At 32.6% G+C, this 18591-nt stretch overlaps 1 protein-coding gene across 2 annotated transcripts in view; it reads left to right on the top strand.

The window, feature by feature from the left end:
- Positions 1-12237, top strand: part of -w-2 (scarlet) — a 29864-nt gene extending 17627 nt beyond the window's left edge. Inside the window, exons 1-11 of one of the 2 annotated variants that reach the window (XM_013326976.1) lie at positions 1690-1735; positions 4679-4815; positions 6947-7117; positions 7471-7709; positions 9701-9896; positions 10094-10228; positions 10438-10665; positions 10983-11118; positions 11516-11621; positions 11731-11831; positions 12047-12237. In XM_013326976.1, the coding sequence (XP_013182430.1) occupies positions 1708-1735; positions 4679-4815; positions 6947-7117; positions 7471-7709; positions 9701-9896; positions 10094-10228; positions 10438-10665; positions 10983-11118; positions 11516-11621; positions 11731-11831; positions 12047-12228 (1659 nt within the window). In that variant the 5' untranslated portion in view covers positions 1690-1707 and the 3' untranslated portion in view covers positions 12229-12237. Of the gene's footprint in view, positions 1-1689; positions 1736-4678; positions 4816-6946; positions 7118-7470; positions 7710-9700; positions 9897-10093; positions 10229-10437; positions 10666-10982; positions 11119-11515; positions 11622-11730; positions 11832-12046 lie in introns of those variants that run through there. The other variant, XM_013326975.1, reaches the window with a different exon arrangement.
- Positions 12238-18591: the final 6354 nt, after the last annotated feature.

Genomic DNA, 18591 nt, shown 5'->3' with positions numbered 1-18591 from the left:
CACTCATCAGACGAAACGCGGAATTTCTTCCACTTCACGCCTGTTTTCTGTGTGGTGGTGGTATTTCACCGGGCGAACCTGGCCAATTCGTGCGAAGATGTTAAAGCGGGTTCTACCACTCTTAAAATCAAAAAATAATTTCATACATCTTACTTCATACTAATATAAATGCGAAAGTTTAGATGGATGGATGAAAGCATGACTGTTTGAAGGTATCTCCGTAACGGCTCAATGGAGCTTGATGCAATTTTGCACATATGTAGAACATAGACTAGAGAAACACATAGGCTATTAAGTTTATATACTTATTAAGGTTTTTTTTAATATCGCGCGTTCGGAGTCGCGGGCAACCGCTAGTTTTATCAATAGTTATATAATCTATTCAGTTAGTACCAAAACTGTTTGTAACTAGTTCGTCAAATTCAGTTCACACGCCGAATGTAGGTTCCTCAAATTGATTAATATTAAAATTTATTTGACTTCGAACCCAACTTACATATCAGGTATATTCTCAACAGTATCGCTTGGTTTTATGCAAATTTTTGATTCCAAAAAATTAATAAAACCGTGAGGTTTCAATTTTTAATTAATGATTATTTTTTAACTTTATAGGGTTTTATTTGACCTTGTTTTTTTCGAAATAAAAATTCAAAATACGAGTTTTAAATGTCAAATGTTGAATGACCTCAGAAATATTTGAAATTTTATTTAAATTCTTTTATGTCCCTACAAACATGTGAGAATTATGGGTGCAATCCATTCATGAGCATTAAGCAGATTAGGATTCTAGGGTCACATAATAAAAAAATAAAGAGATTGAATGGCCAAAAAGATAGATTGAAGATTGTGTGAAAGAGGATATGCGTAAAAAAATCAGATATGACAGCCGATAGGTATAGAGTAATCATCGTGTCTGCCCTCCGTAACGACAAGGGAAGCTTGAAGATGATAAGTTGCACTAACCATGAGTTTGCACTACCGAATTAGCTGTTTGTACGTTATAGACACATATTTTCTTAGCAATGGAAACCCAAAGTAACAAGAACAATATTCAGTGTTTGTTGTATTCGAAAAGAAATAGCATTTGTAGAAAGTTATGTTATCATAAGTACACAACAGTTTAATTGATTGTGCATCAAACATAATAGGCTCGCAATTCTTATGAATAACTGTTAACAACTTGTAATTAAAACCAAAAAGATAACAATGACATTTGAACTTCCTCTGACATTATTACATCATATGGATTCAACGTTCTCTTTAATTAGAAGTAGTTTTACTAAAAATAATTATCTTACTAATATTATAAATGCGAATGTTTGGATGAACGGATGTTTGTTTGAAGGTATATCCAGAAGGGCTGCACGGATCTTGCTGAAATTTCGCTTAGATGTAGAATAGTCTGTAAGAACACATAAGCTACTAATTAGTTTTTTTTTTAATTCCTTGGGGACGGAGTCGTAAGCGAAAGTTAGTAAACTTTATATTCACAATAGTTTATAAATGACAAGTAATAAGCTTAAAAGATCTTAAAGAGAGATTAACAAAAAATCCAAGATTTTATTCCCTAATTGAGATAAATATGTAAAAAATATTACAGGCACATAGAATGAAGAAATTATTCATACCTACGATGTTATTAGAAAAAAAATAATTTTTATCAATTAATGTTTTTTTTTTTTCAGCGGTGCCGGGAAGACGACTTTGATGTCTGCGTTAGCATACAGAAACCCAAGTGAGTCCCTTATTGTGTCCGTACTATTTCTATAAATAAAAAATCTATATGTTTGTCATCGATGCGTGCGTTAACCTTTATCACAAACACAGGAATAGTCAAGTAATTAACCAAAGAAATAACTCATCAAATACCACGTATTTCTTTTACAAGGTCAGGTACAATTTGAAAGATGTCTTTAATAATTAATCAACGCATCTGCGATTCCTCTGGTATTGCTGATGTCCATGGGCGTCGTTGAACATCTCGGTGTTCCCGATGCTCGTTTGCCCCCTTCTGTTATAAAAAAAAAAGTATTGGATGCTTCCCATTAAGACCGTACGATCCACCGATCAATCTCCCTAATGTAATATTTTTCCCATTCATCCGATCCTCACTGAAATGGTAATATATGCGAGAAAGTACTTTGTAGAACTCTGTAAGTGACAAACCTCAGCGTGTTCTGTCTATGATATGAAAGTTTCGCGAAAATGAAGTGTGCTGTTCTAAAATATTCAGGAGACTTCCTTACGTCTTTATTAAAATTAACAACCAAAATTCAAATCTGAAGAGGTCGTAATGTAAAACTGTTTCCGTACTTAGTATTCATTAATAGAATGAATTGGTGAAACGGAAAAAATATTCTATTAAGGCTATTGAATTTTGTTTGTTACATTTCAGTTGTAGAAAAGGTCCGTATAAAACGAATACCAATTGTCGTTTCTATATACATAATTGGTTTCCCATGACCTTGACAGTTATCTGTTTATCTTGTTTTTCTGGGTTTCAATATTATTCAAATTTTATAAAAGAATAAACATAAAAGATTGAAATATCAATATTAAAATGACGATGTTAATTAATAATAAGAGGTAAATCGTATAAAAATTGAAAAACACTAAAAGGGCAAGCTATATTTAATATGTAAATTATTAATCTTGCTAATATTATAAATGCGAATATTTAGATGGATGTATGTTTGTTTAAAGGTATCACGAGAACGGCTGAATGGATCTCGCTAAAATTTGGCATAGATGTAGAACATAGTCTGGAAGAACGAACACATTGGCTACTAATAATGTTTTTTTTAATCCACGCGGACGGAGTCGCGGGTGATAGTTATGTTTAAATTGTTATACTCACGTCTGCATAACTGAGTTGTGATGTACAGTAACAAACAAAAATTAATGAAGGTCGTATTTTAAACTAAAATATTATTATAAAAAAAATTGTACTTATATGTATTGTACCTATGTTGTCTTCTGACATAATAAGAAAACATATCGTTCAAAATTTATTTTTTCATGTTATGTAATTAGTAAGCAAATTAACATTTCTGGGCATCGATTAATGATACTAAACAACTAGTGAATGAATTCAGAGAAATATTAATTATTGCAATTCAAAGTTCATCTTTAGTGGTACTACAGAAACGTGTTGACTAAGGTCGTCCCGCGACAGAACTGAAATAGATATAGCTTTTGACACTGGTTTTCAAATTCATGACTTTTTACTTATTTAAAAGTTTTTTTTACTCCGTTATACAAAAAATAGACGCAGATAAATCTGTGTATGTAATTAAGTAAAGATAAAATAGAAGGATAACATGTATCGATTCAAAAATCTGACACAATAAATTCAATGCTATGTTCTCGAGTTTCGGGTCATTTTGGATAACCGTTTCAGTTAATGTCGGCTCGTGCTCCATTACATTTAAAATTCTAATATAAAACATACATTATAGCATTATTCAAAATGCTAATTATGTTAATATAATATGTGCGTATTCGAATAAAGCTAGCCATTTGAAAAATAGCATATAGGATTTATTTTATGAAAATTTTGTCAACGATGATTAAATATTATGCAATTAGAATCTAAAAAATAGCAAAAAATTGGTTTATTTTCTTTTGTTTTCGAACTTTGGGACAATTAGGGCTTTAACTCCACTAGCACTATCTAGGGTTTCCCCTTCTAAGACTATTAATTATTCAATAGCGTATTAAATCAATGTAAACAAAAGACTTACTAACTTACTCCGCTGGCGCATTGACCCAAAGTGGGTCTTTGCCTCCGACATAAGAGATCGAACATAAACAAAAGACAGTCGATAATAAAGTAAACAGTAGGAGTAATTCAATTTGAGAGAAGAGTGATAAAAAGTTTCAACAATGCGTAATTTGAAATGGATCTCAAAATTAAACTCGCGGCTCTTTTATGTTGCAATCTACTCATATCGCCTCCTAATATGTAACATCTTAGCTGACTGGTAGTGATTTTTATTACCTTTTTTATGGTAGATTACGAAAATCATTTAAATAAACAATTTGTATGTGACAGACCCAAAATTTTTCGAAAATAGTTTTGTTTTAATCACCTGTATTGAAATCCTGTTTGTTTTTAAGGTGTTCTTGTTTTTTTAAAAAAAATATTAGATCGATTTTAAGTACTAGTAATAATACTGCTTAGTATCACAAATTCATGGTAAGCTGTGTTTTAAATTTAAATTTAAATTGATAAAATTAATATTTTAGCAGCTTATAAACTATAAGAAGCTTCAGTGGCTCAGGAGTCAAGCACGTGACTTACAATACAGGTCCTGGGTTCGAATCCCGCCATGTACCAATGTGATTTCAATTTCCGATTTACATATGTACATTTATCCGACGTTCTTACGGTAAAGGAAAACATCGTGATGCAACCTGCACATATCTGAGAAGAAATTCAAAGATATGTGTGAAGTCAACCAACCCGCACTTAGTCAGCGTGGTTGACTATGGCCTAATCACCCTTAACTTAGGGTATGCCCCGAGCCCCTCGGCGGGGACCTATACTGAGCTGGAAACGATGAAATAAACAATTATTATAGAAATGTTACATGTTGTTTGCTTGAAGCTTTTGCGTGTATTATAAACTTTTAGCGCATATCTAGTTCAAACGTATTTTAGTTACGTTTTTTTGCAGTTGGGACGTTAATAGACGGCGACATCGCAATGAATGGGTTACCAGTCGGCGACTTCATGCACAGAGAGAGCGGATACATGCACCAAGATGAACTATTTGTGGAGAACCTTACTGTTATTGAACACCTCTCTATTATGGTAAGGCTAATAAATAAACAATACATTGTATTACCATTTTACCAAACTCACGGACAATACTCTACAGAAGCTCAAAGAAACTAAAGGATAATTTAAATCCTAATCAATCAATAGCTACCGTTCTTTTCATATCAAAGCAATCTAAATTGTGCCCATAATCCAAATCCTCTTCAATTCACGTTAATTTTACTTTGTGCTCCAACGATCAAAATTATTGTTTTTATTTTCCTTAGAAAATATATTTACTACAACAAAAAGCAAATTGATTTGTCAGGACATGATACATGATAAACAAAATGTTAATAATAATTCAAAACATGGGTTTCCATTGCCAACAAAAACATATTGCTTGTAATATGCAATGCAATGGAAACCCAAATGATTGTCATTTTTCCAAGAGAAAATAATATATGATAACATGTTTTTGTGTTACGGCATTATAAGCCTACAGATAGACAATCTATACTATTATTATAAAGAGGAGGAGCTTTGATTGTTTACATTGAATAGACCCCGATACCCTGAAACGATTTGAAAAATTATTTCAATGTTGGAAAACTACACCATCTCCAAACTACATTGTTTATATTACTAGATTTTTTAATTACTCGTGGATGAAGTCGCGGGCAACTGCTAGTTACTTATAAGTTCAGAATCCGATGACTTTATTTGCAATAAATCAATATTACAATGTAAACTTATGTTCAATAAATGTTAGAACATAGTAAAATATTTATTTAGAAAAAAATATCAGGTTTTTTTTTATGATACATAAAAAATATTTACTATGCTAAATTATGGCACGCGCCTCATAGATTCCTAAATTAATAAACAGACCCATAATATTCATAGTCAACACTATTAGAATAAATCGAGGTGACGGCTATGAGACATATTCAATTTATTAAGATGGTAAATTTAATTTAATATAGATCTTTTAAGTGATAAACTTTACACAGGATGTCTAAAATAAACGAGTTTTCAATTTTTTTTAAAGATTGGGAATGCGTTAGTCACAATATTATTATTATTTGAAATTACATGTATACCTTTTTATACCATCCGGTTTACAGATTGCTTTGTCGCCGCCAAAAAGTGACCACTAAAATAATAAATATCATTCAACTTCGTGTCTTCTTATATAATCCTGTAATTGATGTTTACAGAATGCATTTTAACAAACTTCCTGTATCATATGATTTACCAAAAACCATTTGAAAATTATTCCAACGGCGTATCTGACATTATGTTTTATAAGCTTTATGTACGTTGCCATATCTATGTTTTAATTAGGTCTACATAATATTTGCATTTATTTCACTATCTATCAGGAAGTGTTATTTACAATTAAATATATATGTAATTAAACTAAATTAATACGTTATGTTTCTATTAACTTTTTTAAAAGCAATGGCGTTGCTTTTATCTCTCTCTGTAGTTATTTCTGTAAAGTTCCTTCGACAATGTAAACTGACGGTGCTTTATTCGAAAACACGTGTCCATATAAATTTTCTCACACGTAATCACTTGACCCAATTAACTGGGTACGTGCACACGTCGTATATTTTCCGACGTAATATTTTTTCCAATAACCAACGTAATATTTTTCCCAATATGTGTTACTGTTACATGAAATTAATAAATAAATAAATAAATAAAATAAATTAAATTGTCGTCATATGAGAATATACGTTGATAAAGTTAAAATGACCACATGATTCTTATTTTAAAAATTATTTTCGAAATTATCAAAAGTAAAATTTATGCAAATCAAGCGATTATTTTTTTTAAATCCATGAGAAACAAAAAATCAATGCCACCAGTTAACACAGTATTATTATTTACAAAAACCTATTAATTTTAATGATTGTATTCAGTATATGTCGTCTACCTGAGATGTCATGGCACGTGTCAACAGGTTTTTTAAAACCCAAGGTCGAAATTAGAGATTATTAATTCAAAATCTGTAGCAAAAAATCTTTTAACATATTTTGATTTTTTCTACTGGCAACCAGTTACAAGCTGGAATTTTTTCTTCAATTTTTTTTCCAATGTAAAAACTTTTTGGAAAATATACGTTGTTCATATTGGATGTATTTTACATGTGTTTATACAAGCATACTGTGTTTAGGCCCGTCTCCGTATGGATCGGCGAACTTCTTCGTTGGCACGACGAAGACGAGTCAACCAACTTCTAAGACAATTGGGACTGTATGGCTCACGGTATACTCGCATCGGAGGCTTGGAGGGACGCAATACTTTATCAGGAGGTGAACGAAAACGACTGGCATTCGCTACGGAAGTAAGGATATATATTTTCGTGGACACTAGCATAAATTTAGATATTAAATTAATAAAATCAGACAATACCACGTCTCATGGGCGTCGCCAACTGTTGGTAGGCTTTAGCCACCATCTAAATTGTCTTGTTCGAAGTAGTTTTTTATATATATGTAAGCTATCTGCTCGTCCCTACTCTCCTATGTCACGGTTGATATAGAAATAGGAAAAGGGGGGTTCGGCTATGGTCACCTCTGCGGGGTCATTTCCCAAATTAGGAAACGCAATTGATATCCGAAATGTGATCGATCGTGCCTCTATCTTCATATGGATTAAAACCATATTGTGTTACAATTTTAATGCTTATTATTGCAGTTACTAACCGACCCCGGACTATTATTTTGTGATGAACCGACCACTGGATTAGACTCGTCATCGGCACAGAAGTTAATGTCTTTGCTCCGAGCGAGTGCGGTTCAAGGCAAGACAGTTATTTGCACCATACATCAACCTTCATCAGAGTTGATGGCATTATTTGACAAGCTGGTACTCCTCGCTGAAGGGAGAATAGCATTCGCGGGAAATGCTTCGGGAGCACTCAGCTTTTTTGAAAGGTAAACCTAACATTCTCAAGTCTAAATTTTAGAGTGATTATTTATTATTTTACCAAAAATTCGAATTTATATTAGGCTTAAATAAAACCAATTACCATCCCTGAAAAACAGGCATTCAATAATCGTTTAATTTACATTTAAAAAACAATAAACGATAGTAATTTTGATAAAACAACCGAGTTAGATAATTTTCTCATTAATTATGCAAGAAGTGACGATCATTTCCCGTGGGAACATAATGTCAGGTCCAAGTTGTTTTTGTATGTTTTATGGACGGAAGCAGAATGTTAGAAACACGAAGATGTCTAGACTTGGCGTACTTTGTTTTTGATCCCTGATCGAGTAAAACCGTTTGTAAATAGGTTAAACGGTGACCGTAATAGGACTTTCCGGCGACCGGCTTATCACGACTTCAAGCCTATTTAAGATATTTTATAGCTACCTAAAAATCATTGTAATATTATTTTTGTCACCGTAATATTATAAACACATTATGTTACTAAATACACTATCTATATACTAAAATAATGTATATGCAATTTGTTATTTACAACGCAACAGTATAGATAGTAGTAGTTTGTAGTATAGATTTTTTTAGTTAATTTGAGATATTTTTGGACACAAAAAATTGTGTAGTAAGTGTTTATCGTTTTAAAGAGGTATTAGGAAGGATGCAGTAAAATTGTCTTTTTAAAAATAATTTAAAATATTTTAATTCAGTGAACATATTTAGAAATTTATTACCTAGTGCTTTTAAGTTAAATGTATTTAATTCATAATCTGTTTTAACATTTATCTTTATTTCCGTGTTTTATTTTTGTTGTTTTGTTTTATTGAATCATCAAAATAGAAGGTCGCGATAAACATACAAACAACTAATTTTACAAAGTAAAGTAATATTATAAATGCGAAAGTTCAGATAGATGGATGGCTTAATGGATCTTGATGAAATTTGACACAGGTGTAGAACATAATCTGGAAGAACACATAGGTTACCTAGTAAGCTTTTTTTAATTCCACGCGAAGAGATTCGCGGACGCTAACTATATTTTTATAAATCCATAATTTTGATATCAATTCTTCGATGTGCGGTTCATTTAATTGCTATATTTTATTAAATTTAATTGATCTGTTACAAGGTCTAAACAATGTTAGGAATATAAACAATCAAAAGAACTTAGCACACAAAAAGATTTATTAATTTATTGTTGTCGAATTATCTATGTATGTTAAATTTACTAAAGCAAAGACCTTCACTGCCTTCTACAGGACTTTTACTTAAGTATATAGGTATATAATTTTAATAATGAGTGATTTAAAATAGTCATTTTACACTAATTCGTCTTTTTCTAGTGCGATCTAATACGGTAAAATAACCACGGCGATTCTAGTTATTTTTGGACAAACATTTTTGCAAAACTTAATTCATTTCTAATTATGATTTAAAAGATAATAAAATTAGCGAGTCTAATGTTGCATAATACATTTATATGTCGTTAAGCGAACAATTTATGATTCGATTTAAATATTTGTTGCATAAATTATATTAATTTACATAACTTATCTATACTTACATTGTGCAGTAGGGATTTATGTGCGAACAATATTGAATAATTAATAATGACAGGGAGATATTATGTGATGATATGAAACATAATATTTGCAAGTATCATTGCATCGTGCAATATCAAGAAGCAACTGCATGTTGCTTGTAGCATATTGCGAAGTTATATCTAACATAACCATTTTTACTCCCCAAACACACAAACATGGTCAATTCTCTCATTTTCCTGAAAAAAAATTTTGTGACAAACAAATTATTACTGTGGTTTTTTGTATGTATTACAGTTTAACTGTATCACTTTAAAAATACAGTTAGATAATGTTTAATTAAACACGTGTTTTGTCAAAAATCCGCGCTGGGCACTAATCACGATATAAAAGGGTTGACGTATGTTTATGCTTAAATATGTTATGTTTTATTGTTCCAGCCTCGGCTACCATTGTCCATTGACGTACAATCCCACAGACTTCTTCATTAAAGTGTTAGCATTGACGCCTGGTTCAGAGGGCGCATCGCGACACGCTATCAAAAGTGTATGCGACAGGTTCGCAGTCAGTGATGCCGCTAAGGAGTTAGATATGGAAATACATCTTGAATTCCATCTCATGGACCATGAAGATGAGGTAAGGGTTACGTAGAATTTCACTTTACCGGGGCATGTTTTCTAAGAAAATGTGCTTGTACCGAACGCACTAAGGTTTGAACGCACTAAGGTTTGTTAACAATTTGTCCGAAAACTTTCTTGATAAAGAGTTCTACGAATTTCGTAACAAGAATTGATTTATTCTTTGGTTTATTTTTATGTATTTTCTTTGTATAGGAATCAAGACGTGCAAAAGAAGACAGTTTCAGACCACCTTTCTTCTTTACGAAGATGATTTGGCTGGTGTACCGGTACCTGCTAGTTATATTAAGAGATCCACGAGTACAATTACTACGTATTTTACAAAAACTAGTAAGTAATTTGCTTCTTAACTATTTCACTATCGCGCACCATGTAGTACCGCATCAATAAAAATACCAATTTTGAAAAAAAGAAATCTTATTCACATCTGTCAAAAACGTTTTACAATGATTCCCAATAGTGATCTAGACATTTACAAACATCATAAGAAGTTAAGAGCTTTGCTTAGACTTGGAATTTACAATCACATTTAATTTCAGGCTATAGCATTAACAGCGGGCTTGTGCTTCATCGGTACCGCACATTTGACACAGGCAGGCATCCAGGACGTGCAGGGAGCCCTCTTCATAATCATCGCCGAGAACACTTTCAGTCCAATGTACTCTGTGTTGAATATGTTCCCTGAAGAGTTCCCGATGCTGACCAGAGAGCTTAAAGCTGGCTTATACTCCACGCCGATTTATTATCTAGCGAGGATGACTGCTTTGGTAATATAACCATACAAGATTCTTTTTTCTTCATGATACTTTCTAAGTTCCGCCAGTAACCGAGTTTCGATTCGAGAACTTTTATAAAATAATATATTCTTCAGTATATTATTTTTTTAGAGGTTTAATGTAGTTAAGTTTTACTATTAGCGATTGCAACATAATCGGCTAAAATTTAATATTCAGTGACTACTGATAAATTAGAATGCGCCTGAGATTAAAAATTAGCAATTCTTTAAAACGACCAATAATTTCTATTACTAAATGATTGATAAATAATGCGGATGTATTTTTAATTAATCATTCTATCATTACAGTTCCCTGGCCTGGTGATAGAGCCAACGTTATTTACCCTGGTGGTGTATTACATAGCGGGTCTGCGCGCTACCGCCTTTGCCTTCAGCTTTACTGTCTTCTTATCAATTATTGTACTCAACGTCGCCATTGCGTGTGGTAAGTATATAACTTATACGCATGAAATTTTATAACAAAATATAAGATATATTATTCTTTGTTTTCCACAAGCGCACATGCACAAACATACACTATCGCACACTATATATCTAGTATTTATATTTGTATCTTAATAATAATAATCTATATCTAATTACATATATGTTAAGTATCTATTATATATAAACTTTAGGCAATAGATAAGAGAAGGTGCTGTCTCCTGAAACACAGTATTTACTAGTTCAGGAGACAGAGCCCACAATTTTTTTGTGAAAATGTTTTTTTTTTTTGGTCAATAAAGGATTTTTATTTTTTTTTATTTTATTTTTATTTTTTCCGCGAATAGTTTAGGGCTTTTTAAAGAATAGATTATTTTAATAGCATCTTTTATTTACAGGTTCATTTTTCTCGTGCGCTTTCGGTTCAATGCCGGTCGCCATCGCCTACCTTGTACCTTTTGACTACACCTTGATGTTGACGTCAGGACTATTTGTCAAATTAAGGTAATTTTTACATTGTCATTGGGCAACATTTTTGTAAAATACAATTTTTTTTGGTAATAAGCTTAATAAATATTAGCGCCTATGTATAATATCTATACTTTTTTTTCAGTTCAATACCAAAATATGTCTCATGGATACGGCATTTATCGTGGGTAATGTACTCCAATGAAGCTATGAGTATCTTACAATGGGATGGAATACAAAATATAAGTAAGTTCAAATTATTGTCAATTTAGCTACCTAACTACCTATTCCTGTTAAGAATGAGACAAAATGAAACAATATACATAAATACATCTTACAAAAATTATATATTATATTTGTATTATATTTTGTAAGATTCCTTTTCGCGAATTTCCCGTGTCAAAACACTTGATAAAAGTAATCTTTAACTTACTAACCTTAAAACAAACAATATCTTCCAGCTTGCATAGCGCCGGGCAACATGACGGATGGCCCCTGCCTGAGCACGGGAGACGAAGTGCTGGAGCAGTACGACTTCCGCATAAACCAGTTCTGGACTGACGTCGTCGCCCTTCTCATCCTCTGCCTTGGGTTCCATCTCCTCGCACTTATAGCACTAAGATTTCGTACAAGAAGAAAATAGACAAATTTAGAATTATCGACCTTTAACAGAAATCTTATGAAATCTCATAAAAGATGTTATTCGCTATGTCAACACTTTTCTGATATAAAAGTGTTTTAGGACATGGTATGAAATAATTTTATGTTATTTTAAACACGTGTCGAATTATATCAAAGAGTTGTTTTTTAATTTACTGCATGTCGTTAAAACTAAATTATGATTAAAAATTGATTGAATAAAATACTAATGAAACCTTTTTGTTTTATTTAAATACCATATAACGAAAAGTATAAAACCTTTACGCGTCAAATTGTGTTCCGCGATTCGCGCGAAGATAAGGGGGGTTAGACAAAGTGCATTCGCTTCGAAGCAATTCCATATCGAATTTCAAAAATGTATGGGAGTGATGCGCTACAATCAGGTGACTTTACGAAAGTTATTGTCAGTTCGGTAGCGAATACACTTTGTCTAACCTCGAAGAGCTGCCAATATATCTATAGACGACAATAACCTATCCTTAGTTTGTGATTAGCACTTACACGAGAGACGAAAAAGACGTAGACAGTTATTCAAAGCACCTACTGTAATACGCTACTTGGGCTATCAACTATCAACTATTGTGCACCCTAACATCCAATATGGTAACGACACTAGTTATTTTCCCCGCCACTTATATTAGATTGGGTTAAATTAAAATTACGAGATGTTTTATCTTAAAAGGTTTTATTCTGAAAGCGACGTCTGCGTACATAATTACGAGTATTTATTCAGAGTAAGAATAATTTAAAGTTACTTACATATAATATGAAATGTTGCAGACTTCTTTCACAATGGCACATGAAGATAAATATTTGCGACATTGTAATTTGCGTAAGATGGGTAACATTTTCATTACACATTATTTATTTTCGCAAACTACTTATGTATACCATTATGTGTGTCTTAGAACATAATTAGGAAAATTATTTACAAGCTCTGGTTTACCGTTTCAAGGCTCCAGGACATGAAAATAAAACCCTCGGTCCTCACGCAGTAAACATGGCGGTCATATAAAAATTCAATATACGGAATTATTCAGCGACACTTAAATTTTTAAGTTGATAAAGGTAAACTCTATAAGCACAATGTCATCTGAATATTTAATGTGGAAAGCTTATTTAACAAATTTCCTTATACACATTTTTTTGTTGTTGAAATTAAAATTGTTAAAAAATTTAGTTATCGTAGCGACATCTACGTTGAAAACAAACTGTGCGACTAAAACCCCACTGGATAAGCCCGAGGTCTTAATAGTTCATCGGTGTGCGTAGAGATGGCGCTACTTCCGATCATTCTGTTACCTGGGCGACCGGCTTGTGCTTGCGGCGCAAGCGTAGTTCAAATTCATCCGCCATATTCGTCGTGTCAGACGGAGTGCAGTGTACGGCTGTGTCATGTTTTAACGTAAACTGCACATAACTTATGACAACGAATCATTTTTGGTGCTTGTTTCGTGTAAAGAACGTTGAAAATATGCGATCCGATGGAGTTTCGAATGGACACTCGTGTCGCTTGTTGAATAATAAACGTGCAACGAACTGTGCATTCGTGTGTTTATGATAACAGCATTAACAGTAATCCTTGGTCGTGTATTGTTTTTATCCCATGCCGTCGCTGGTGTATTATGTACCTTAGTGGTATTATGCGAGATAATATAACCGTGACCTTCGTATTCGTGACCGTGATTATTATGCTTTTTGAGGTTAAAATGCAGCTAGGATTTTGACTGACTGCGCCGAGCCATAAGGTTAGTAAGATTTTCCTTGATGTGTCTTGATAACTTAAGTTTATCTTGCCCTACATTTGTCCTGCCACTAAATTGTAATACACTTGCTAAATGTAGTTTTTTGTGTATAATACCTACTTACTAATAAGTGTGCAAGTTTTTTAAGCATGATTTTTACTTTTATGTTTTAATTAGGATGTTATGAATTCTATAAAATGTATTTTGACATCTGTTATTCTTAACTTCTCAAGTTAAAAAGCATATTCAAATATTGAATTTGAAAGTATGGCGGTTGGTTGGTCCGGCTGGCCAACGTATAACGTGGTGCGGGCCGGCGCGGCGAGAATGCAACCTCACCGCGGGACGTAAAAAGGGAATAAAACAAGCTTGTAAAGGACGCGCCATTGCTTATCCAAATACTTTCGGTACTCCGCATGTTCAGAGGACCGTTCATTAAGTGGAATAACGAAAACATCGATAAAAATGCGTTCGCGCCAAAAAAAAAAATCCTTTTTTCAGGTGGCGATACTATTTTTATGATTATTATTATCGTGAAATTAAATTCCTGCTTTACATTTAATTACGTGGTGTATTATTTTGGAAAGTAGGAAGGATAACATGTGTAATTTAAATGCTAATTGTTGATATTAATAACTTGCTTTTACTAATTATTGAATGTTATAATATAGATACATATAACATGTGATTTTCAGGCCGTAACAACAGAGCATTGCTCTACTACGATCTTATTAAACTTGTTGATAACAACTGCCTTTACCTATGAGTTATCGTCAGTTACCGATAGGCTTACTTTTGTGATGTAATCTAAATACACACTATTTCTCTTTCTCCAGGTTCGCGTTATCAGGAATAAATAATACCGTCTGTTTTTCTAACTGTGATAAACCAACATCGATTGGATTGAATAGACTGATGGACTGGATAGACTGAAATCCGACACGCGTGAAGTAGGTGAACACATGACTAATTGAAAAATAAACACTATCTATATGATTTAGAAAAAAATAACCAAAAAAAGGGAAACTGGTAAAACTTGTTTTTTAATAATCACGGAAAAGCCGAAATTATTTCTTTAAATTTTTGGATAGTATCGTTTATATTTTTACGGTCACGGAAAACCGCAAAGAACTTTGGTATGACATAGGAATTACGAAATAGATTTAGTTCTTATACGATATTTTACGCACGATTGAATTTACCATAGTTTGTCGTTTTTGACACTGGAGCCGGACAATCGATAACAAATCGATATCGATTTGTTTATCGAATAAATTATTCGTTTTTACGTAAATCGATAGTCTGCAATATTTAGGTATTTTGTAGCGCATCGTTTCGTAAGTCTGTTGTTTTGATTACTATTGAGTAATATGATCTCGATAAACATGATATCACCCATTCGATTCATGTTAAATGTTTATATTCTATAGAATTCGATGTAAAGACACTAAAATTATATAAAAATACAGATGAAAAAGTTTTAACCTTGTTATTTCTATCAAATTATATAAAATTATAATATTAATGCCGCTCCAATCTAATGCATTTTATAATAAAGTTGTTATATAATTTCAATTAATTCCATACTGTTTTTTTTATATCATAAGGTGGCAAACGAGCGAACGGCCACCTGGAAACGCTGAAATAGCGAAGTGACCGTTGCCCATAGACATACGCAATTGCATATGCGTTGCCTACCTTTAGTACTTGGTCACTTTCCATAAACAGTAGGTATTAAGCTATATTTAGTACCCGAAGGACCTAATAATGAATGTATTATTTTTCTTTCATTTGTTATTCGTATCAGTTGTTTAATTAAAACGTTGGTATTAGTGTAAATATTGATCCTTGTTCCAGTTGCCCGCTCTATTTAACATTGTGCGCGTCTCGGGTTGCCGCATGTTTGCCTTTAGATGGACTACAAACTTTTTTTAAAGATTACACGACAACTTTATGCAACGATGTCGACTGTTACAATGATATAAAATCATTGTGTAATTTTTAACTGATGAATGCATCGGTTACCAAGAGAGTTTGTACTTTTATTTTTGTTTAAAACGGTGATGTCTTGACTAATAGTCTACTAGCTGTCGCCCGCGACTCTATCTGTCTGTAGCCCATGTGTTCTTCCAGACTACGTTCTATATGTATGTCAAATTTCATCAAGTTCCTTTGAGCCGTTTCGGAGATACCTTCAAACTATCCATCCATCCATCCATACTTTCGTATTTTTATATTAGTAAGTATTAGTACGATTGTTACTAGAATATCTAAGAAAAAGTGGAACAGCGTGGTGCGATCAAATTTTATTTTATATGTAAACAGGAAACATGGAACTTATTTAGTTACTTTTATTTTGGTTTTAGGTTTGGTAAAGAAGAGGATTATACTATTCTGAGTTGTTAAAAAAGGCTTAATACTGAAGTTTTGTTTCTAAGAAATAATAGCTATTTTGTTACCTGCCAGGATTACCCCCGTTATCTTTACGTCCAAAACCACAATAAAGACTTGTAGTAATTACTTAACTTTTTAAATGCAGAGTAGAAAATATGAGAGTATTAAAGTCAATGAAACGGAAATATCTATTGTAAACTTCAAGTAAACAAAAATGTTTATTTTGGTAATGTTTGAATGGAGTTAAAAATACATTTAGTAGTGCATCAAAAGTCAGTGCATTTGTTTATTTTATGACTTGGTTCGATCGCGATCGAAGTTTATTAACCTTTTTATTTGATTGTAGAGTCCGGTATTCTGGTGTTGATGTTTATTTGTGATGATTGGTTATTTTATCATGATATGCAGAAATATCGAAATACATATATCGAAATCAGACAAAAGATAAAATGTTGTGTGACAAACTCTCTCTTATCAATATTATCATTAAAGATATTGCAAGAATATTAATTTATGTGTAACGATTTCTCCTTTGAATTAAAAAAAATCGAATGATTATTTTTTTATTTAATAATAATAAAAGAATATAATGACAATCCCTTCCAGATTTATATTATAATTGTTATCAAGAATTTGTCATAAGATTTTGTAGTTTTGGTGTATACAACCCAAAGAAATTTGTTACTGATTTTCGTTTCCATTGAAAACAGTAAGAAGTTATGACGTCATAAATCTATGGGAACTTAAAGGTACAGTTGTCTTAATATTTATATTAGTAGTAAATATTTAACTATTTTAAGCTGATTTTCACGAAAACATAGTTCGATATTTCTAGAATATCTGCCGGGCGAGTGTTTTGTACAATGTTTGATAAGGTTGCATTAACTAAAGCGGGGATTTATCAGGCAAATATATCCCACTTCAGATTGCAGTGGGCGTATTTGATGTGACGTCACTAACAAAGCGCGGTTGCCGTTTGTGGAATAAACAAAAGTATTCTTAGCCAATGTTCTGCGTCTATTCAACTATTGTGTGATTTTGACTGATTCATTAATATATCATGATATCATCTTGAACTCTGTATATCTCTTGATATATCTTATTATATTTATTATCGTGTGACCCTAGAACTGGTAACGGATTGAGTCGAAATATGAAAAGCCTGGAAGAGCACATAGGCTCGATTTTAATTCAGCAAATGAAGTCGCAGGTATAGCTAGTATTTGTTAAATTTCTTTTTATTTAAATCTAAAGGTAAACTATTCGTAACACTTTAGGTTAAATGGACTCAAGTTGATCTTGATATCTTCTAAAACGGTAAAAAAGTAAAAAAAAAGCATGTTAGGTACACTTTTCTATTACGACCGTTATCAACCGCGCTGTCCGACATGAGAAACTGGATGCAGTTTTTTGCGATGAAATTCAAATGTGCTTTACACTAGTATTGTGCTTGTTTGAGCGCGAAGAATTTGTCGAAAAAACCACGTTGCCTCGTAATATAGTGTTAATTGTAAGCCAGACGTGTTTGGTACAGTTTTTTTTTGACGCTAAATAATTAGCGTGAGGGAATGCAATTAAGTCACTAAAATCTATCGTGAGGAATGGCTATTTACGACGTATTTACAATTTTTATACTAAGTAGTAGTAGCAACTCCACGGCTAGCGAGTATTTTACTTGATAGCAAGGCCATGGATTACAACTGGTGACACAGCTCGCTGAAGAGCCCCAGCAACCCTTTTATGTTACTGGTGTTCTCCCGAAGCGATCTCGGAGAACTGAGACACCAAATCCTGAAAATTAAAAGTGTAAATTTTTTGCCATAGTTTTTTTTGTTATTGTAGTTATTTTGTCTATGGTCCAAACTGTGTAATCACTTAGAAGATTTGTTACAAAATCAGAATAATTGTTATGACTATGTCTTTATCTGGTTTTGTAATAATCCTATTGAGGCAATATAATTTCTGGAGGTATTAACAGTTCGTTTTTCGCTGTTAATTAAATATTTGCTTTTATAATATTAATTATCGTAATTTCTATTGTGTTGAAACATGGTATATAAACACGGCTAAACACTCACGTATATTCGTCCGGTGGCGGCACCGACTAGTTTCGAGCCCATCGAGGGCCCTTCATCACGATGAGTGGTACTGGTATTATTTCGCGGACGCGGCCCGTCGCTCACTAATACCAGTACCACTCATCCTGA

Source organism: Papilio xuthus, unplaced genomic scaffold, assembly GCF_000836235.2.
Source record: "Papilio xuthus unplaced genomic scaffold, Pxut_1.1 DF828780.1, whole genome shotgun sequence".
Lineage (NCBI taxonomy): Eukaryota > Metazoa > Arthropoda > Insecta > Lepidoptera > Papilionidae > Papilio > Papilio xuthus.
The sequence above is the reverse complement of the archived record's forward strand: the minus strand, read 5'-3'. Positions and strand labels throughout refer to the sequence as shown.